General features: G+C 29.2%; 2 protein-coding genes across 2 annotated transcripts; both read left to right on the forward strand.

The window, feature by feature from the left end:
* Positions 1-5,032: 5,032 nt before the first annotated feature.
* Positions 5,033-10,381, forward strand: LOC138940092 (phospholipase B1, membrane-associated-like). The gene is made up of 7 exons (XM_070308628.1): positions 5,033-5,283; positions 7,135-7,221; positions 8,044-8,255; positions 8,686-8,868; positions 9,210-9,508; positions 9,710-9,891; positions 10,239-10,381. Exons 1-7 carry the CDS (start codon positions 5,145-5,147, stop codon positions 10,379-10,381), a joined length of 1,245 nt encoding a protein of 414 aa, XP_070164729.1. The 5' UTR covers positions 5,033-5,144.
* A 3,221-nt stretch (positions 10,382-13,602) lies between these two features.
* On the forward strand, positions 13,603-19,005 carry LOC138940091 (phospholipase B1, membrane-associated). Its single transcript, XM_070308627.1, has 8 exons — positions 13,603-13,707; positions 16,088-16,197; positions 16,472-16,676; positions 16,855-17,031; positions 17,153-17,312; positions 17,757-17,916; positions 18,135-18,286; positions 18,699-19,005. Exons 1-8 carry the CDS (start codon positions 13,603-13,605, stop codon positions 18,875-18,877), a joined length of 1,248 nt encoding a protein of 415 aa, XP_070164728.1. The 3' UTR covers positions 18,878-19,005.
* Positions 19,006-24,609: the final 5,604 nt, after the last annotated feature.

A 24,609-nucleotide genomic window follows, 5' to 3' on the forward strand; every position in this document is an offset into this window, starting at 1 on the left:
ATACACAAGTTTAAAAAATCTAAAGAAGCATCTTATTTGCTATTGTTACCAGCTTTAAAGATACGTATAATTTTTCCATAATATGAGTTTGTGAATCTAGTTGTTATTTATAGAAGATATCTTTGCGATTCTGAATAAATTCGATCTTGACCTCTCGGTTGTCAGTGGTCGACGAGATCTCGATAGAATTCTTCGCCAACGAAATATCCGTAAATCATCGTCTTTTATGACTTATTACGATTGAATACAATTGATATCTATTTTGCAAATCATGCTTTCTATTATCATTAATAACTAATCATTTTTATAATCATAATTTCCACGAATATAAATTATTATCTTATCTTATACGTGGCATACTTTTATATCATTTATATATTTACAAGAGATTTTATAGTGTAACGTCATCAATAATTGAGCAATGTAATATGTTGCAATAATTACATTACATCTATAACAATTAGTCATCATTATAGAAATGTCTGTCATTATCTATCATATGAACGACACACACACATGTCGACGATATTCTCATAAGATTGCGTTATGCGATTCATGTGCAACGAATCGTATTTCGTTTAGTTATACATTTTGAAGGATAAACGAGTAACATTATATAATTCAACCAGCACGCGTGACTTTTTTTATATAATTCTTGCGCATATTCTGCATATATAGGAATTTTTCCACATATGAATAGAGAGAAGCAGATTCTCTAAGAAGATAGTATTATTGTAGAACGCTGCAACGTAAAGAATGTATAAAGTTTCGTTATCTTTTTTTCATTTTGATCCAAACTACACAAATCAAACAATACGTTTTGTTATTCCGATTAACTCCTTTAACGATAAGAAAATTTGAAAAGTAAAATTGTAGGCTTACGTCAAAGAAGTGAGATATATCTGTTTTTATCATTCATTTACAATTCTTAAAATAGAATTGCATATAGTTTATGGGTAACAAAAACTATTCAAATCTATTAAATTAATATCTTTACTCTAATAATATGTAATATTATTAATAATATGTATTGGTGCATATTTAATGTTGTTTTATAATATATTGTACTAAAATATCTAAATTGTATAAGATGTTTTAAAAATTTGTCAGAAGTCTAACAGAGAGAGAGAGAGAAAAATTCTAACAGAATTAAGATACAGAATGTGATTATATGTAAGACTGCTAAATTTCGACATAGTAATAAGAACTCTATTCTACCACTGTATACTAACGAGTTTTGATATCGCTGATTCATTATCTGCGGAATAGAATTTCGAGAAGATAAGCCGGGAAGAGGGGACTGGCAACTCCGGTGGTCACTGATTGCTTCTTCACTGTTTCTTTATATAATTGTAATAATTGTCATTCATTATAATGCTGTAAAAGTATGATTGCTGAGAGAAAATTCTTAAAAAAAAAAATTGTTAATAACAATATAATTGCATGTTGTTTTGAACTGTTCGATTTCTATACAACTTTACGCGACAACGCTACAATTGAGTTAATTTAAATAACCGTCTATTTCTTCTTTTTTTTTTTTTTAATTTATTTATTGATTTGTTTAGATATATACAAGATAAACATGGAGGGAGTAATCATACATATAATTTTAGATGTAACTATTATATATTTCAAACATATCATGCTTTCGTAAAATCACATCTATATTAAACCAAAATTAACGTTTTCGGTCAATGATTCTGATATCTGTTTAGAAAATAATACTGGAAATTTGCGTTTTCGATCGAGAGAAAGAAAAAAAATTGGAAAGAGAAAAATGGTGGGATTGAGAGAGAAAATGAGAAAGGGAGAGAGAGAGAGAGAGAGAGAGAGAGAAGGAAATAGAGATGACGAGAGGAAAAACGAAGAGAGGGAACAGCTCACTCGTTTCAACCTTGACCTCTGACAAATCCTTGTCTTCCGCCAGCTCTCTCCGACAAAGATCCTCTACTCTCCCTTTTCCCCTCTCTCTCGTTCTCTGTCTCTTCTAACTCAGATTCTGCGGTTTCAACTCCTTATATACGTCTTACATGGAAAAAACCGACGATCGATGCCCGACAAAAGAGGCGCACGGCTGCTGAAAATAGAAGTCTCCTAAATGTTGAAGCATGCCCTTCTCACCCTCAAAGCATCCTCGGCTGACTATGAGAATTCGGGTACTGCGCTGGAAGAAGAATTCCGATAAAGATCATGCAAGAGATGCATTAATCATTTGTTGGGATATTCTGCTTATTTCAAATCGATTCGAATTTGGTCGTATTCCAGCTGTGAACCACTAAAAACATACAAAATGTTTTTTTTTTTTTTTTTTTTTTTTTTTTTTTTTTTTTTTTTTTAATAAAGCTTCAAAGACGTAAATAAGTGTGACATTATTCTTATTGTTAATTATTAAAATATAAACATTACATTAACAGAATTTTTATTCAAATAATTATGTATTTTATAATCGCTGTTCTTATAAAGTTATCATAAATAAAAGAATTTATATTGTACAAAATCTGATATCGAGTCTATTAAAGTCAAATGAGGGGCTGAATAACTTCTTATTTGTGTTAATTACAAATCGATTCTTTTTTTTCGAGCTTTTTAGACATTTTTTCATTTGGAAAACTATTATTAAACAAGCTTTGAAATAACAGTATAATAATCTTTAAGGTAACACTCGTTCCGCCATAATGATTAGATATATTAAACATTAAATAATTGACATTAAATGTTATCGGCCACGAATAAAAGAAAGAAAAATTGAAATCGAAGGTTATTGCTTGCACAATAGAATGTGTATTTATTCTCTTTGCCTCAAGATATCATAGAAATATATGTGCTAATGATATGTAGAGTCATTTACTATTTATCTTTCATGTGCAATACTTTACTTACAGTAGATGCAAAATTTAAACCGAACATAATTTTTTGTATAATATTTGATGAAATAGAAAAAAAATTTTTAAATAATTATTAGAGTAATTATGTAAATACTTTTTATACGCAAGAGTTTAATTAATAAAATTCAATCTTATTAATCCAATTGCAATCGTTAGCAATATAACAATCAATTTCACTAGTGTCAGTTTTATTAATGTTTAGAACCCTTGTCCGTCATTAAAGGGATCCAAAAGCTACGGTTAAATTCTGACGGGTTAGCGCCTTCATCTAAATTAAGTGTAATTAAAATATATATATGATGCACATATATGTATTATATATATATTTTTTTCTTATGTACCATAGACTTGCATATATATACATATATATACATAAAAATATACATATATACATAAATGGCTAAATATTAGTCCCCTTAAAAAATACATGATAAGATACATATATATATATATATATATATATATATATATATATATATATATATATATATGTCAATGTAAACAAAGTAAAAATTGTGTTCGAACTATGCGATAAAGGCAGACACATATTAAAATATGTACATGTATATAATATTTAGCTACTTATGTATGTATAAAATATGTGTACCATATATATATTTATAGAACAGTAAAAATACGTTGTCTGATTTTAACATGTTAAACACAATTGAAAATTGTTTTTTGTAACATGTATATAATGTCTCTAGAATCCCTTGTCCATCTTTAAATTATTTTAGGCTTTTTAAAAAACGTATCCGAAACGTCTGATGATAAAATAGGTGTTGTTAGTAGCAGTAGTCGAACTCCTGCTATGATCAGTCACAATTTTCTTGTTTGCGATAATACAAAATACGATATCCAGCATCATAATATTGATATTACCACCAGTTTTGCGACTGTCGCAATCTTGCGGCAAATCGCTTAAGCGATTTATACATGTGCAGGAGAAATGCAGCAGAAGATAACTGATACGCACACTTTGTTTAATATGTGGATCCTCGATTAATCATCAGTATGAATCATTGAGAATCATCCGATTCGGTAAGAATCATTTGATTAAATAAAAGCTAATTGAATTATCGATCAGTGAAAGAGGCAAACTTGAATGATTAATATTTTACAAACAAGTACTAGAGAAAGAGCGAGAAAAAAATTAATTATTATTAAATTTATAATCTATATTTATATTTTACATACATTAAAGAAAGTATAGCAACAACAACAAAACTGTAATATACTAATTATTTACTTATAATAATAACAATAATATTAGTATTATAATATCAATCTTTTTTCATATTTAATTTTTATAATTCAATTTTTATAATTAAATTTAAATAACTTTATACTTAACTTTTGATTTTATTTTATGTTAAAGTTCAATTTATTTTTATATTGATTTTATATCTATTTCTGTACCTTTTTTCAATAAAATCGGTACACGTAACAATAAAAGTCAATTCAACAGATATGCAGGCGAATCTTGATCTCACAATAGATTATTTAAGCCAATAAAATTGCAATTGATATTTGAGTAAAAGATAATTATGTCAATATTAAGATGCTATACATTATTAGATAGTTATACATTATAAGATAGTTATATATTTTTTATTCTTCAAATATTTTTTTTTTTATTAGAGCGATGTTATTATCTATCCAGTTGCATCCACTAAATGATACGCTGTAACTAGATGCATCTAGGATTCAGAGTCCCAATGTATTTTTTTATTATTTTTTCTCGTTAAAGAATAAAGATCTGATTTCATTTTTTTTAAATTATAGATATTTGTTTTCAAATAGTAAAGCATTTACAGTGCGGATATATGATCAGCCTTGCTATTTTTGCCGCGCGTGACTTAAGATACGATTGTCAAATGGCTGCTGGATTGAAGGCCAAATGTTGAACGACATAAACTATTTTTTATGCAATTTTTAAGAATATTAAAAAAATAATATAAAAATAGGGTGGTAAAAAAGATAAGATATTCGCCTTCATCGCGTTGCTTCCTACCATTATGAAGCAATCACGGTTTATTGTTTTTCGTAGCGGGGCGCAAAACGAGATGGCCTTGTTTCTGATCAAGGTTGCGATTTCTGTATTGCATTTGAGTTTTCTTCGCAAGTTGGGCTGTGCGATGGGTCATTCGGTACTTCGATTTCGGACAGTGCAACACGCTTCCATTACCAAACAGTTCACAGTATTGCCGACCCGTCTCCAAATTTCAATTTTCATCGATTCTATCATCTTAAAAAACAATGTGGAAATGGCCCTACTGCATTCTGCTACTACAGTTGTGTTGGAGAGCGTCAAGTCAGCCCGTTAAGACTGCACTGGATACTCCCTATAACGACGAGATATTTGCCGGTCTCCGTCATTGGGTCGAGGACTATTATGGTATGTATGAGTAGTCTGTAGTATGAAAGATTACGAGGGGAAAAGCTCACATTTTTTTTTTTGAAGTTTTTTCAAAAATACACAGATCTATTACTGACAATAAGATTTTATTACCGTTCTGAAATTTGCATCTGTCAATTTTTATCTTAATGTAATAGGCGCATCTTATTCAGCATTATTTTCAAGTAAAAATGTTCAAAACATGTAATATTTAGTATTTTTAATTCAATTTTATATTAAGATAATTTGTGCACGTAAAATTTGCCATATATCATAGAAAATGGAGAATGTAAATCTTTTATATATTTTCATATAATGTTAAATCTCATATTTTTGTATCTATTTTAATTCGATAAATGTATGAAATTATAAAATATTGTGAGCTAAATTATAAAATTTCTTTATTTTTAACAATCTTCTTTCGATTCTAATTTATTCGATGAAGGTGTGTTTATGATTTTTCACAATTGTAAAATCATGAGCTAGTTATAAAATTTATTCATTTTTGATAATTTCTCGACTGTATCTCGGTCGCATTCGATGAATATCAGAGTGATAAAATCGTGAGCTAATTATAAAATTTATTTATTTCTGATAATTTTTAAATGCTAAGTCAATCGCATTTAATGGATGTACATTTACGACTTTATGCGCAAAGATATCAAATCGTGAACGTTATAAAATTTATTCATTTTTAATAATTTTTTTGATCGTATTCGATTGATGTTCATTTACAATCACGTATGCAAAATTATCAAATCGTGAAGTTATAAAATTTATTTATTTGTGATAATTTTCCGATTCTCGGTCGTATTCAACGGGTATTACGACGACTTTACGATTTTGTATGCAAAGTTATACAATTGTGAGCTAATTATAAAATTTATTCATTTTTGATCATCTTTTTCCGATCCTTGCCAATTCGATTGATATCACTCAATGTTATTTTAATTTTAATTTTATATTAATTGATTGTATGTATGATAAAAGTTATACCATATAAGAACATTTTGATATCTACAATAAATATTTGTACATATTCAAATGTCAACACATAGTCTTGAAAAATCTTCGAACAGATATTAATTGATATCCAGTTTGATTTAAGAATACTACGGTATCATCAGTCAATACAAGCCTAATAAAAAGCATGAATTACATAAATATTAGAGTATTTCAAATATCGCATTTATAAATGCGCGGGATAAACTTTGGAATTTTTGATAGAATTGCAAAAATATAGATTAATCACAATTCGTAACGGGTATGTACGGTCTTAATGATAGTCATAATTTCTTTTTTATTTTCTTTACTTCTTTGCCGCTTTCCGTTATTTTCTATTGCATGGAAGTATTTTTCATTTAACGTAATTTATGAACAAACATTGATTAAATGTGTTAACTTTGATAAAAAAATACATTCATATATATATATATATATATATATATATATATATATATATATATATATATATATATACACGTTATCTAAGATAGTTTAAAGGAAGCAGTTTCTTTTCAGCATGCGCAGCAAACGAATGTAACTCGCGTCTTCGCGAACCTTCTTCCTGCACTATAACCGCTCTTCTGAATAATTCATTATCCTGGCCAATAATTCGACGCACGTACCGAATTACGTTTAGAGAATTGTGCTTTATCATTAGTTAGTAATAGCAGATTTATTTGATTTATTAAATAATTATCTTTTTTTTCCTGCCTATTTATGTGCAATGTGAACAATATTTATCTTTTTTTATTATTTTATTGTTTACGCTATTGTAACTAGATGTATAATTAAAAATTATATTATTTTTATAATAAATTGTAATATGTGTGATTTGCTAATTTTCAGATCCTATAGAAAAATGGCTAGGACCACCTGCAGGAACAACGCAGGAACCCGTTCCCGACAGTGTTCCGTTTCCTTGCAATGTTTCAAGTAAGATATTTATTTATTAGCTTTTTATTACCTTTGCCAACAGTTATTCATATAGCATCACTTTTTCATAACTGTTTTTATCATCTTCATCTATTTTATCCATCTTCATTTCATTGTCATAAATATATTCTTTGTGACAAATAATATGTTTATTGAAAATTTCAAAATTTGACGTTTCAAGATAAGCTTTTCTTTTTTTAACAGTTAGAGCTGCTTAAAACAGCGGCAAAATTTTTTTTATAATTGCAATATATCTTTATAATACTAAGTAAAGAAATTGATTCGGCTTTCACATGTGAAAAACACAATTTAAATTCCTCGGGCTCTTAACAGCTAGATGCAAATGATAGTAAAAAAATTAATTTTCACTTGAATTTAAATAGTTGTGCACAGGGAATAAATTTTACTTGATGCGTTACCAACTGCTTAAATAATCCCAAGTTTGAAATTTAATTTTAATATTCTTCTTAAAGCACCTCCCTAAAGAAGCGTAAGCTAGAAAAATATCAGGGCGAAGTGGCTGAATTTGGCATCTACTTGGATCTTAAAAAAGATATCTTTACAACTTTAAATCTTAGAATTTTTTAATCTATTAAAGTAGGATTCATTTTTTCTCTCTTTCTTTCCTTCTTAAAATCAACTAAAAATGTGTTTTTGTTTTAATAGTTAATTATTTTAAAAATACGAATGCGTATAGAAGTTTTTGATGAAAAAAATGTTAATTCAAAATTAATCGAATAAAATATGTACTATGCAATACAGAAGAGAAACACACTATATATTTTCTTTATGGAACGCTACATGATTCATGATAAATTTTAGTTGGTCAATCGAAAGTACCACCAACTTCGGTGAACAGATTAAAACCGGGTGATATCCAACTGATTGGTACACTGGGTGATTCCCTTACATCCGGAGCCGCCGTTTTTGCAAGGTGTTTCATAGCACTCTTCGTAAGCAACAGAGGAGTTACCGCGGCTGGCGGAGGCGAAGGCAATTGGAGAAAGTGGCTAACTGTTCCCAACATTATCAAGGTAGACTTTTAAGGCGATCAATATTCTTGTGATTGCTATGGAGGCTGCTGTCGCAACAAAAACTTGAACATTTACGACGAATAAACTCTACTATTATAATTCCTAATCCTAAATAGCTTTGATATGTGCGATAATAAATAATAATCGCATTACTAGATTAAAATAAAGACGTAAATAATATCTAGTTAATAAGATCTGTATAAAGAAAATATTTTTATTTTTCAATTCATTTTTTTTATTCATTTTATTCTCAGAAAAAGAATTTATAATCACAATTAAGATTTCTGATCTTTTCTATGAACAACGATTGAAAAAATTTATCAGAAAAATTACTTGTGATGCTTTATTGAATCGGTGTTACTTCCTGAGAAATATCTAATGATTAATTTAACGATGTAAATAAGTCATATAGAAATTTTATATATATTAGGTATTCAACCCTGATGTAGTAGGATATTCAGTGGGAGATTCTTTGACAACTATGGAAGCATCGGAATTAAATGTCGCTGAAATTGGTGCTATGTCTGTGGATTTGCCTTATGATGCGCAGGTATTAGTCGAGAGAATTAAAAGTTATCCAATGGTGGGTACGACCTGGGACAAGGCTTGGAAGGTACGTTACTCGACTGGATTAATTTGTTACAAACACGAACACTGAGAGTGGAATAATGAGTAGCCATTTTTGTTTGAACGTGTCTCATCATTTGTAATTGATTTAAATGTAAATAATTACAGGAGCTTTTTTTTTTAATAGTTTTAAATCGATTTCTGTTGCATAAAAAACTTAATGAAAGACTTCCCTTATTATCTCCAATAATTTTGTGATTTTTACCTCCGTTAATGTGCTATATTTACGAAGTATCATTTCGTCCTCAACGAGATTCTGCGTTCTTAATCATGAAAAATATTTTATTCTGGCAATTAAATATTGATAACAACATACCTTATTTACAGTTTGTCACGATGAATATCGGAATCAATGACTTTTGTGCTAACATATGCTATGAACCAACAGCCGAAAAGGTTATAGAAGATCATAAAGCAAATGTAATCGAAACTTTACGGATACTGAAGAAAAACTTGCCGAGAACTTTTGTGGCTATAATTGCGCCTATAAGTTCAAGGGTTTTGGTTGAAGCTCAAATAGGAAACCCGGAAATAAACTGTTCTCTTACAATGGGTTTCGAGTGCCCTTGTATGTTTGGCTTTTCATTTAGACCTCATAGAGAATATTACTATGAGATAATAGAAAGGTGAGCTCACCACATTATTCTTAGCGAATTATTTTTGATATAACACGACTTATCGTGATTTTAGATATACATTATATTACATAGAAATATTTGATAACAGCATAATAAAATAGTTCTAATCCCGACATATAAAAGTATTATTAGCAATATTATTGAAAACAAAATGTAGAAATTGAGTAAAAATTGCAACAAATATTTTAGGTGGTCGCAAGCAGAGATTGAAATCTCTTTGATGCCAGAATGGCAGAGTGAGGATTTCGCAGTCGTAGCTGAACCCATTTTAAGGCATTCAATGTTACCAAAAAATAAGGATGGAATTGTTCCTGTGCATAAATATTTAAGCATCGATTGTCTTCACTTTAGGCAAATAACTAATGCTCTATGTAAGTTCACTTTTCTCTAACAAGAAATATCGCATAAATAACTTTCCTTAATCTTCCTAAGTTTCTTTAATCTTAATTTCAACTAATCTTCTGTATTTAAAAATCCCTTTAATTTAATTTTTTCCTACTGAAGGTTGCTAATTAGCATAATATTGCAATAATTTCAAGTGCGATAATAATCATTACGAGTATTATAATATGTTATATAGTTTGACAATCCGCTATAATAGTCCTATTATTATAAGACAGATTGTCGAAATTATTATCAAATAAAATTCAAACAAAATTTTAATTCAATATTAAAGAATTAAATGCATTAAAAATATTTTGTTTCTGTATTTTCGCAGATGCAAATGGTCTATGGAACAATTTGTTGCAACCAGTAGGTCATAAGTCGGAGACCTGGGAATCGCTTTGGAAGACGTTCTTGTGTCCGACAGAAGAAAGACCCTATCTAGCTACAAATGCAAATTCAGGCGTGTATGGTTAAATATAGTATATAAATAGACTGAGCATATTTTCTATCTTTGCATTATTTTGGTATAAGATTTAAGTAAAAAAAGAAGAGAAAACATATCTAGTAATGCCTTCTTCATTCGCGCTTGTAAATTTATGCATTTTTAGCATACATTTGCATTCAGTTCTCTGCTATTTTCTTTCATTAGAAAGAGACAGAGCCTCTAGTTATATTTTCCCTTTCTTTTTACTTATTCTTAGAACTACGTCATTATTGCTCAGTCTATTTTTATTATATATATGATTTAATTTAAAAAAAAGACAAAATCTCTAGCAAAACTGAAATATTGATACTTGGCAAAGGAGAAAGTATCGATCGATATTAGGTCATGAATCAAGCAGTTATACAATATGATACCGTGATTTTTTTAAACGTAGTCGCAGTATCATAATTATTTAAGTTTAGTCGAAGCTGCTATAATGTGTTTATTTATCCTTTATAGAGAGAGCAAATATATAAATAAATGGAAAACTCTGTTTTATATAAAATTATTCCAATTATTATTTCGTGATGCTATAAAGAATTACACAACGTTAAGTTACATATATAATTGTATTATGTCTATTGTTTTCTTTAGAATATAAATTTAATATATGTTCTATTTAGTTAGCATTTCATGTATTTACAATTACGTTGCAAACTGCAAGATGCGTGAATCAGGGATTGAAATCGGTGTAGAAGATATCAATATCTCTCGGTTTTATACAATAACAGCAATAAAAGAAAAATTCGATTGGTATAAATATCAGATATTCGATTTTATGTACCGATGTTTGACATCTGCTGTCAATGTAATTAAAATTTTTTTTCTGTGCCATTTTATAAGAATAAAGGTGAACACGATATCAATATACAATTGGTAAAGAAATTATTTTGGTATTCAATCCCTGATGTTAATGACGTTTAATTGTAATTTCAGAGAAGCTGTTCCATGTAAAAAAGAGAATTTGTCAATAAACAACTCAAAAAAGTATAACGTGTCTACATGTACATAAAGTGATGTAAGCGTATATTAATACAAGAAGAAAGGCGATTTATCGTAACACCGGCCATCTAATGTCTCGTCACTTATGTATGCTTCTGTCTACTATCGCATAGGGTTACGAAAGAATGCAGGGGAACCGTCAATATGTTCAAAGGTGGGGGTCACATCGATGGGCATGAGAGTCTTTCTTCGACCCGTTTCATTCATGTTTAGTGGTGTCATCCGGTAATACTGTTGAAGAGAATCGACTTTCTTCGCGTAACTGACACTTGAAGTTTCCCAATATTTTCGCGTAAACACTTATTAACTTATTAGAATTATAATTTCGCGCAACAGAGTTTGGTGCTTAAACAATTATTTGACAATTCTTTGAACGTTCTTGCGTAAGAAAATAACGATTTTTACGGCAAAAGAAAGGAAATTAGTCACAGGAACTTTCGACTTGAAGGTGTTGTCATGATGAAAATATTCATGATTCGGAAAAGATAATCTTAGAATCAGATGTAGATGTCAAACGTAAAAGTTGTCTTACATACAGTGAGGAAAGACATTTAATAATAATGAAAAATTTTCAAATTTTTAATAACAAATTTCGTGATGCTTAAACAATTCCTCAATTGTAATGATGCGGGATAACAGATCACCGGATGATAAGGTACATATATGTATATACATACATACACACACACACACACATATATATATAAAATTTGCACAAAAAATATTCAATTAACTTTATAGCATATTTTTCAATTTAATCCAAGAAAAAAGATTTGTAGAGTTTATTTTAGATATATAATATTTCTTCTTTATGCTAACGCACGCGTTAAAAAGCTGTTCATACATTCACGCTAATGTATTCATATATGAATGGATATTCTGATAATATTGTTTCTACTTTTTCGCATACACAAATTGCATTTTCTAAAGATATGAAAAGTGATTTATGAAAATACCCAGCAGGACTAGTACGCGAACTTAGACATCAGCGAAAGCGCGTCTTTCATTTCTTCATAGGGGATTCTATAAAGTGAGACTTTCAAAGCCTTTGTCGATTTTTTCATTTTTTATATCCTTGCAAAATTATGGAAAAACATTGTTCATTGTTCCGATCGTCTACATTCTTGCGAAGTTAAACGAAATCATAGTGGCTTCTTATGAAAAGAAAAATCATTGTATCGTTCTAAAATTATAGACGTAATTTGAAATAAGACAAACTAAAATATATACGTTTAATATTATATAATTTTTAATCGAAAATCATCATTGTGTAAGGCCAAACTTGATATAACCGGAGTCTCTAAAAAAAAAAAAAAACGTTCACTTTCTCTAGACTCTAGATATCAAAGCTAACAAAGTTTAAAAAGATTAACAATTGTGATGTATTTAGTGTTTAGATGTTTTAAAACGAGTGAAGAGAAAAATTTCTTGTATCTTATCTTGAATCTAACTGTATTTTTTTTTTAATTTGCGATTTATACATATGTATGTATGTATATTCTGTGCCACGATTCTTATAGCTATTCCAGATCGACTTTAACATCGATACAAGTAACATGACAGATGAAAAATTCACACACACACATTATCGATTCTTTAAAATTTAAAATAAAATTAATAAGAAATTAAATAAGTTTCGAAGAAGAATACTTGAAGATATTTTTGCTCGTACTTCAGAATTTAATCAGAAATGTTTAACGTTAGCTTCTGTATATTTTTATTTGAAAATACAGATATAAAATATAAAATTGCATATATGAAACGTAATATTAAAAAAAAATCGGACAATGTAAGTTTTGCATCTTTATTTTTGAATGAAGATATTGGTTAGAAACTTATCCATTAATTGAAGGAACAGAGAAAGATTAAACAACTCTCTATATCGCGGATATCCGTCGTTAAATAAACGAGAATCTGCTTTATCGAAACGATTCTCTCATTCTATGCATGCGTAAATAACGGCTTGTACATACATCAAAGTTTGCAGTTCTCTCCAGTCGAAGACTCAAAAGACTTGTCAAAGACGCTCGCTATTAAGACAACGAATCGATGGCGACCGGAAGTCTTGTTCGACCGAGTCGAAGGCCGAACAAGATCTTTTTCAACATAAAATGATTAGCAGTTGAAGAATAAAAAAGTCTGAAGAAAATCGAAAGGAGATTTCTTCGGTCACTAATCTCGAAACGCTCGTTAATAACTCTCGAGAATTATGAGAGTTCAAGTAATTTACTTATGTCTGGCCATCATTGGCTTTTATCCGAGCGATTGCATGCCCTTCATGGATTTCTTGTACAGTATACTTCAAGCAGGCAGGGTAAGTTTTTGGTACTAAAATCGCGAAATTAAGAATTAGCTAAATTTCATGATGATTAATCTGTTATATATATATATATATATATATATTTTTTGTAAAGTTATTTCTCGGATTGTAACAACGCACGATTTGAGAAATTTTTGTATTCAACTAATTTTAAATTATCAAAACTAGATTAATTTAAGGATTAAGTAAAATAAATAAATACATAAATATATAATAAATTAGATTAAATAAAGAATTTTCTTATTTAAATAAAATAAATAAAAAAAAGAGCACTGAATAAGCACTACATAAAATTCATAAAGCAAAACTATGCAAAAGAAGAAACTTGTCCTACTAATGTTAATTTCCGCATTTTAAGTTGTAACCACAATGTAACTGTTGAAGATAAAGGAAGTGAGAGTTACCAAGTAATTGTTCGCAAATTCAATAGTCTGACTAACAAAAGACATTATGAAGATTGCCGAAAATGTTTTAGTATGCAGAAGATCATCTAAATAGGTTCGCGTACCAAACGAGAAATCGCGCGTGATTTGCGAGTTAAAATCAGGTATTCTCTTATCCGAACGATTTGTAATTTTTTAACCGATTTGCGAAAATATTTACACGGACTAACAAAATTTGAATATGATATTATCTATCAAACAGTTTTTTCTTTTTCTTTCTATCATTGATTCTAACATGAAATAATATAAAAGTAATATAAAACGCATAAAAAAATTATTGACGCGCCCTCTATATAATGTGATTTCTAATCCAATTTATAATAAATTTTTGCTATTATTAAAATTGATGAAAAGAATTAAGTATGACGTCAAGTCTCAATATTAGAAACCGGAAACTGCCGACGCACTTCGAAAAGAAGAATGCTTTGCATTTCACGCAATCGGAGAAAGGCCGGAACATTTCTTTTTGTCCGCTTTGTTGACCTGCAGGTCTTGTGCCATATCAGATATGTTCAAGATTTCAATATATTCGGATCTTTATAAATTATAAAATCTTGTAAATAATATTTTCTAAATTTTTGGTCTTTTTTTGAATATTGCTTTTTCCAAAATTGTATTGCCACATTATATGACTCTATAAAAATTTCATATAAAATACACATTTAAAATTTGTAAAATGCAAAATTTAATACTATTTTAAAATACTGATAAATATTCTTAATTATTCAATTATTATTTTAAAAAGTGGATAAAGTATACGTTGCGGTATTATAATAAAATATATGCAGATAATAAAAAATATTTGGCAATATAATGTCTTGAATGTCCGACAAATATAGTTAAGATATATCTAAATATGACATTTATTTCGATGGCATGACTGACAAATTATTTATATGTGTCAATATTTAAGTCATGACGCGATGCGTGTTGGATTGCAAATCGAAGAAAGCAAGAGTATGGACATGTGTCGAATATTAAGCACGCTAATCGACACCGGCTTAAATGCGCTGTCAGAAAAGACGACAAGTGAAAAGTCTCGTTCTACTTCGGAGATACATTTGCACAATTGGTTGTAGAAATAATTCTTATGTATATTAGCAGTAACACAGATTTATTTAATGTAATGCCGGAAATATGTTACATATATTCTCAAAAATATTTATAAAATTTCAACAACGTTCCAGCGTTGCAAATTTTTCTCGATTATGCAGTATTTTCAAATTACAAGAGAATTCCGCTTTTTTAAACATTTCATGGAAGAACTTCAATATCAGTCATTTACGCGAGTGATAGCAGAGACTGCATAAAGTTGAAATTATTATCAAAACTTTTTCTTGCATATATGCAGGTGTTACTGCCTCATTGTCTTTACATGTATTTTTTCAAAATTAAAAAATTCAATGAATATAGTTTAATAATTAATATTATTTTAATAACAAAATAATTAATGTAAAAAATGTTTAAATATATCGAGAAAATCCTATACTGTTGTTCGAATTGAAATTATCATTACTGTTACGGTAATTAAATTGTAAATCATATCTTGCGAGTTGCGCAAATTCAAATTACTCAAACGAGTATTCGACGATGAGTATCGCTTCAATGAAGATACGAATCTCGCGTAATTAGATATTGTAGTTGGACATCAAAGAGTGGCATCAAAGAGTGTCATATTCCAAAGGAGAAATTACCATTTTACAGCACAATTGAGCAAATTTTATAAAAGAATACAATGAATTATGCGAAATGGTACTATAACTCTTGTACTTTATTTTAAATTAATTTTCCATCATCAGAATTATTGTGACTAATGCGCACACAAGTATTAGATATACCGAATACGATAAAATTTTAATGCACATTCTTCGTATGTGCGTGAAGTGAACAGAACTTGGTAGTGTAATTCATTCAAATCGTACAAATTTCAGAAAAAAATCGACGCAAATGGAATTTCGTACCCTATGCTACGCAGCGATGTACGAAGACAACCAATAATCCCCGATAACGTTTCGTTTCCTTGCAACGTGCGCTCTGGCAGGTATAATTCCATTTAATTAATCTTTTATGTAACACCACGTATAAAATATAATTTTCTCGGCGATTATAATAGAAGTCGTTATTTTCATTATATAGATACTTGCTCGTATTTTGATTATAAATTTGAAGCTAATTATAGTCATTTGCACCATTTTTTGATGACAACAAACATGATTACATATCAGCAGATGATCGCGTTTAGTGTATGACGGCGAGTTCTAAATTGGTGGATAAATTTCAAAAATTCATATTTCTTTTTATTATTTTTCGCGCAGATCCTTGTCAATACCAGATAACGTTCATCGATTAAGACCAGGCGACATCGACGTGGTCGGTGGTCTTGGCGATTCCTTAGTCGCCGGAAACGGCGCCATGGAAGAGTTCGCTACAGGAACCTTCATCGAGGCACGCGGGGTCAGTTGGTGTGCCGGAGGCCAAGGCGATTGGAGACAGTTTCTCACACTTCCTAACGTTTTGAAGGTACGATGTATCAGAAACGTCTTAAGGTATCTTTATATTTACGTTTCATCGATCTGCCACGTCACGCGCATATAGAGAGAGTGAAAAATTACGTGCGAATAAATGTTCATTCTATTCAATCCAGTGTTCGATTTCATTCATAATAAAAATGCGATGTTCTTCATTATTGCAATGACAGATATTCAATCCGAGGTTAACCGGATATTCTACCGGCACGGGTGAGTTTCATTCAACCTTGGCGAAACTAAACATCGCCTTTCCAGTGGCTGCTACAGAAGACGCATTACAGCAAGCGAAAATCTTAGTGCAGAGGATCAAGAGCGATCCAAAAATAAATATGAAGAAACACTGGAAGGTAATAATCCGTGTGTCTCGTAATTCTTTATTGCAACATGAGATAATCGGTGAGGGGAAATATAACCGCTATTAAAATTTTCATTTGATTCTAACAAAGTCGTTCCTTCCTTATGTTTCAGCTTATTACAATCCTATTTGGAGCTAATGATATTTGCTCGGCGCAATGTTACAACCCGCAACAATTCTCGCCAATGCGTTACGCCCTGCATTTACGAAGAGCGCTTGATTACTTAAGAGTCGCGCTTCCTCGCACACTGGTCAATCTGATTCCAGCCATAGGTGATAATTTAATAAAAATTTAATGAATAGATTAGTTAAATAAAACAAATTAGTAATTAATGTAAATGGGAGCAGGTTAATAAAAGAGGCAACATGCGGAAGTCGGTTGCACTTTCGCGCTCTGGCTCTTATTTATTAGTCCGTTCTCATTTGTATTAATTACATATCAGGAAGCTATTGTTATTAATTAGTAATTTTATACAAATAGTTGACAAAAGTAGAAAAAAATTAATAAATTTAATTAATAATTTTTTACATACTAATATAAACAAAAAAATATTATTACATTATTGTAATATGTACCTATGACTCGAATGCCTTTTCTAACAGATTTTGAAATGTTATATGACAAAAATTATAGAGCGTATGTTAATAATTAATTTTTTACAAAAGCTTTACATTTATGTATTTATATCTATCTGTATTCTTTCTTTTTTTTTACAGATGTCACGGTTTCGATTAGAGTAAAGCGAAGTGCCATGTGCAAGATATTGCATCCCCTTTATTGCGCCTGTATGCACGAGGGTAACCGGCCGGAAATTGTCGCGTCGTACATGTCACGGCTCTATCAACAGGCCGCCGAAACTTTAATATACTCAGGAAGGTAGATCCTCAACATCATTCAATGTACAATTAAATATATTTTTATCAACAACATATTGTTTTTTAGTTTTTCTTTTGTAAGAGTTTATTATTATTAAAAGAAATTTTTCATTATATTCGATATATCTGTGCTGAAAAAGTTCAATGTGTTAAATTCGTAAACTTATTTACGATACACAAAAAGACGTTAGTGAATATATTTTTTGTTTTTCTTTATAGGTACGATAAATCCGCGGACTTCACCGTGGTATTACAACCATTTACTAAATTATTCAATGCACCTAATGCAGATCCTAATCATGCACCGCCTATCGATTCTACTTTGGTCACATACGACTGTTTCCACTTTAGTCAGAAAGGACATGCACTCGGTAAGAGATATATTAATAATAAAAAATATATTAATTTTTACTATTCCACTTTTGCTCTTCTAAACAGATATTTTTATTTAAGCAAAATATTAACTTTATGTTAAACTAAATGTTACAAGCAGCATGTAATTTTTATGATGCTATTTACTATTGTCATTTACTGTCATCGATTGAGTTGCGCCTATCAACATAAAAAAAAAAAAAAAAACACCGAAGCGTTAAAACAGTTGCGCTTCACTAGGCGACACGGAAAATCGGCCTGTTACATGTTACAATAATAAATAAATAAAGTTAAAGAGGATCAACATAAAAAATTCAGTATATTTTTACACGAAAATAATAAAATAAATGAAGCAAATAATGATGTAATATATTCGGTTTTTCTCAGTATTTGCTTCCTTCTTATTTTCAGCCGCCAATCTTTTATGGAATAATATGTTGGAACCGGTCGGAAATAAGACGGAAAACGGATTGCCTAAGATACTGGAGAGAGTACTCTGTCCTACAGAAAGTGCACCCTATATCTTTACGAACGTTAATTCGCGGTTTTTCCAAATGACCGGCAGGCAAGATGAAATTGTGCCCAGATAGCGTAAAATTCGTAGTAATCAAACAAGATTTACGAAAATATTTATACAATGCAATAAGACATTGAACAAATTGGATGAAACAGTAATGCATCTATTATCGATATATGTATATTATTATTCGCATAAAATTACTGGCTAAAGAAAAATATAAATGAAATACTAAATAATTTAGATATAATGACAGTATAGTGTTTTAATGAAAATTAAGCACTTTTGTTTATATATTATTTGCATAATTGATGTCCGAATAACTGACGTTAATTATTATATATTATTCGTGATGATTTTATTGTTTCTCAATGTATTTGAGAAGAATGTAATCGTCTTAAATATATATAATAACATTTTCAACTTGAGAGATAGATAACTTAGTATTTATACATAAACATATAATTCAACATTGAAAAATGTACTTGTTAGTCAAGTAGCATAAATAAAATAATATTTTTAAATTTTCCAGATAAATTCAAACAAATGTTTTAATGCGTAATAGAGCTATTTATAAATAACAAACTATGTTATTCGATTTTTTTTAAGCACTTTCAGTAATAAATATATCGTTTTATCTATTATTTATACACATAAATATAGAATATACAACTTACTAAAAATGTTTTTAAACGGTTTATAGTTTATGTGTATTTTTTCATTAAAAAAAGTCTTAAATAAATAAATACATTATGTAAACACATTGAGCAAAAATAATGCTAAATTTATTTATAACAGCGATATTCTTCTTTAAAGCTTTTTGCAACTACGATATCCTTTTCCAAGGTTTTAAGAATCACATTTATATATGCATTTAGAAAATTTGCATATTTTGGTGGGTAGGAGGGGAAGGAGAGACGGAGAAAAGTTATCTTAAACAGAACACTTATTAACAGAATAAGTTCAAAGTCCATATAACCCAGATAAACTACAAACAGAATGCCTATTATGTTTAAACCCAGAATATATTATATTTCGCAAAATATCCGGTTAACTGTTAAATCGACGAAGAATGTAGGAAATTTTTTCATTAGTATATATGTATATGTCATGTCAGGAAGTTTAATTTACATACGCGTTCGAAGGATTTCTTCGAATTTTTTTCATATCCCTTCCACTTTTCTGAGAATATTTCTATGTCACTAAAAATAGAATTTAACGATTGTCATTAATTTTGATGTATTAAAAAAATATTGCTATTATAATTGAAATAATGATAAATAACAAACTTTTATAGAGGAAATATAATATCATCAAAAAACTTTGTTAAATAAATATTATTTTTATTTTTAAAAATACAATCATTATTTAATGATTTTATTCGATAAACGTGTTTAGTCTTATTATTGATATGTCACGTCAATATCAAGGTTTGACAAATATTCGACTCAATAAAGCGATCAATCTATATTTTAGTAGATTTACTGACAGTCAAAGAAAAACGATAGCTTATGGTACCATATTCCGTGCTGTTCATCCCTTAACCCTGTTTCTGCCAATGCGCGGAAATTGTGAGAGTCGTTTATTTCCAAACTTTCTTAACGCGGCATGAATCACTCGATCTGGCGTGAACCGGAAATATTTAAAGTATTATCAAAAATCAAACTTTTGAGGAGCTACTTGTTTTTATTTCCTTATCCTACGCCGCCAGCTAATTAAACACATCTGTCAATCTATTTAAATTGACCTTAATCGATGAAACATTCGCATGGCCGGATTCGCAGTTATATATTATTACGCGCAAGTTTTACGATGAAACTTTGAACTTTGTCGCGCACATCAATCTTGTAAGAGAAATGTACTAGACATCGTACTGAAAGCTGCTTAAAAATACAAATTAATGAACGGTGTTTTAAAAAAAAACTGATAATGCAATGCATCGATCGAAGAAGGAAAACGAGATATCTCAAGGTCTTAGCATGATCTTTCAAGAACCTGACCCTGACTCCGAAATAATTGGGCAATTTCAATCAACTTATCATTTGATGGCGCAGTTTCGTTATGAAACATTTGGTCATTCACCTGGTCATTCGATTCTCGATAGTACTTTTTTCGCGTCTTTCCCAATTTTATTAATTTTTTACTATTGTTTATAAATTCGGATCTATAAAAGAACATGTGTCTCTTTACACAAATCTCTTATTACGCAACTCATGTTTCTCGTGTTTAACTCGAATCTAACCGATAATATATTATCTCATAGATTAATCACGGAAATGTGTGGTTAATGTTCTTATGAAGTGGTAGATAACGATAAGCCGTAAAGAAGAATATAGTGATGCGGATATAGCAAGGCCTTCAATATTACGTTACGTAAATTCTTGAGAGTTCTCAAAATTTATATAGATCTATCACTACTATCCCTTTCTAACATTCCCTTTCTAAAAAAGGCATGAAACTTTGAAATCGAATATATCAAAGCGTTGAAGCCTCTTTTCCGCGATGCTGATTGGCTGTCTCGCTTGTGCGCTGCAACTTGCTTCATTCGTGTTATTTGCAACTGTCAAATCATGCGAATTTTGACAGTTTGACAATTTGTGAAAGAAAAAGTTAAAGTTAGAAAAGAAAAGTTAAAAAAATTGGGAAATGTCCATTAATAAAAGCGCGCGCGCAGCCCGCGCCTGTGTTGTTCTAGTGCATAAAAATTATAGAATAATAATAATTATCATGAGCGTGTATAATAAATGACAACTTTTAATTCATTATTTAATTTTATAATATATAATAATAGGCGGATATATATATATATATATATATATATATATATATATATATATATATATATATATAGCGGATTTTAGAATGAATTTTGTTACATTTTATATATATTCTTTCATGAATTGAAATTTTGATCTTTATCTAATAAAAAACGTAGGTAAAATAAAAAACTTTCAGGGGAATTTTTTTTTTGCTAATAAAAATATATTAAAATTTAATTGACGAATGAGAAATTTCAAGATTTACGATGTATTTTAGAATTATCTTGTAGGAATAACATAAAATATATCGCGCTGTATAAAGCAACATTTAAGTCGCGTATTTATTTAGAATTTTTCTATAAAAATCTCGTATCTGTTAAATGAATCATTAGGTAGCAGTGTTAAAAATTTCGCTAGGAATGTTCGTGTCAGATTGTACGGTAAGTGGCATGTATATTGCGGCAAAGTGTTATAATATAAGTGAATATAATCTCGGCCCGATCTTTTCATGATCGTTTGGAAGAATTGCTTCTGCGGCGATTAGTGGGAGAAATCTTTGTAAGAGAAACGAAAGAGAAGTCGGATCGGTGCTTAAAAAAAGCACATATAACCGAGTTCTTTCTCCGGGATCTTCATTTATATTTATGCAAACATCACCGATCTCTTCTCGAACAACACACATATCGTTAAGAAATTTACCGTTATTCTATCCGTGATAAATATCTCCTCATTAAAGTGATCAATATCTGGTTTTCTCCGATTAAGGCTACTTATTATTTGAAGCTTTCGATATGACAGATTCTAAACAGTAATGTTTTCTATACGAGATATAATTTTGCGGACGTTAATGTAGGCTATTCAACGTTGCACAAAGCAATAAAAGTACAAATAATACAATTTGCATTTGTTTTTTCAATGTATATCAAGTTGAAGAAATTGGAAAACAAAGAAAACAGCAATATGTTATCGCAAAAACATCTCTCATAATTTGTTATGCATGAATGAAAATGTAAGTTTCAAAAAAACTTTACGAGAGAAAAATAAACAAGTTTAGTTATAATATTTGCAATATGTAGAATAAACAATTTCGTAAATTGATTGAATGCATTCAAAGCAAAAAATACAACATAAATTAATCATTAAGAACGTTTACATTAAAATGCAAAAATAATTAAATGTGTGTGTGCATATATACCCATCTGAAGTATGCTATAAGGATTCTTCTCTCTCTCTCTCGAATATAATCGATTACATATTTTAATAACAGCGAAACTTTAGATTTGTTTCTTCGTATTCATACATCTAAATGACATTATTATTAAAATGGGTAATCAATGTTCGAGAAAATTTCTTATAATTTATTTAACACGGATTGTAATTTTTGTTTGTTATATAAGAGCATATTACATAATTGTACATAGCTATATATATATATATATATATATATATATATATATATATATATATATATACATATATATGTACAATTATGTAACATATGTATACATATATATAGCATAATTGTTTATCATTATTTTTTATTTAACTATTATGAAACGTCATCAAATGTTTCAAAAAATTCTCTAAAAATTAAGCGAATATAATCTTTTCTTTACTCCACAATCATAAATTCTATTTTCTCATTATAAAATATAATATCTTGTATAAAAAAACATTGGTTTTTGTATATAATAAATATAAGTTAGCTTATGATACAAAACAAATCATGAAATCTTGATAAATTAAAAAAATAATAATCTTAATTCAGAGATAATCAAAGAGAAAGAAATAAAAAGAGAAAAATATTGTCAAGACAATAAGTGCAGTTTTCGCTCAAGCTTTTTATATAAAAATTTTAATAAAATCCTATTAAATACAAATACTATATATTACCAGACTTTTTTTCTATTGACAAACAAAGAAGAGATAAAGTTTTCCGAGCTGAATTTCTCGATCAATTTTGATCCTATTATTAGATCATGAATTACGAACGAGATATATCAGAATGAAAATGTACGGTTAGCGTATGCGGACTTTAAGAGGACAACATAACAAAAGACACTATACCGTGAATAATAATTGATTTTAATTTAATTTTAGCAACATTGAATACGTGGCGTGAAATTAGTTGGAAAAAATAATGCTTTGAGAATCATGAATAATTTATTTGATTATCAATATGGTACCGTAAGCTATAAATATCAATGAGCGGCTGTATATGGAGCTTAACTTCGGCTAACAATAAATTATTTTTATACATATATCGGTTATAATAAATCGTTTTCTTCACGGTATACTTCCGCCCTCCCTCCTCCGCTAGACGTACAATGAATATATTACATTCAAGCAAAATTTGTCAAAACTTATTGAAATACGTTGAAAGATTCTCGAATATTTATTTTTGTCAACTATCTTTACTTATGTATCGTATATTAAGTTCACATCATCTTGCATTTGCATCTTTCTAGATTATACACAATAAATATGTAATATTAAAATGCCTAATATATTTCGTGATTTTAATTATATTTTATTCATAAAGTTAAGCCAATAAATAAATATAAATATAAATATATATATATATATATATATATATATATATATATATATATATATATATAGGTGTTAAAAAAAAACATTCAATATTTATATGGTAGATAGGACACACCATATTGAGTAAAAAAACCTTATTAAACATAGATCGAAAGCTCAACTGTTTTTGAGATATAAACATTTTTGTACGTTAGCATCATGATTGACTCACTGGCTTTTACGTGTCGCGTGCGACGTGAGAAGATAATCTGTCTAAGTCTTTACCTCGATATTTACAGAAGGTGGTCTACATGTTCTCTTTTTATTTTCATATACGCTTCTTTTTACAGAATCGCAAACTCTCTCGAAAATTCTAGATCTCTGTCGAATTATTTAATAAAATCGCCGATTCGATCACGTAATTCTTCTGTCATTTATCGGCGAAGAATATGCATATCTTATGTATATGGTAATACGTCAACGTTTTCAGCACGATACTTCGTAACTGTGTAAT

The sequence above is a fragment of the Polyergus mexicanus genome, unplaced genomic scaffold, assembly GCF_030449975.1.
Source record: "Polyergus mexicanus isolate NDT 795.1 unplaced genomic scaffold, iyPolMexi1.0 SCAF_16, whole genome shotgun sequence".
NCBI lineage: Eukaryota > Metazoa > Arthropoda > Insecta > Hymenoptera > Formicidae > Polyergus > Polyergus mexicanus.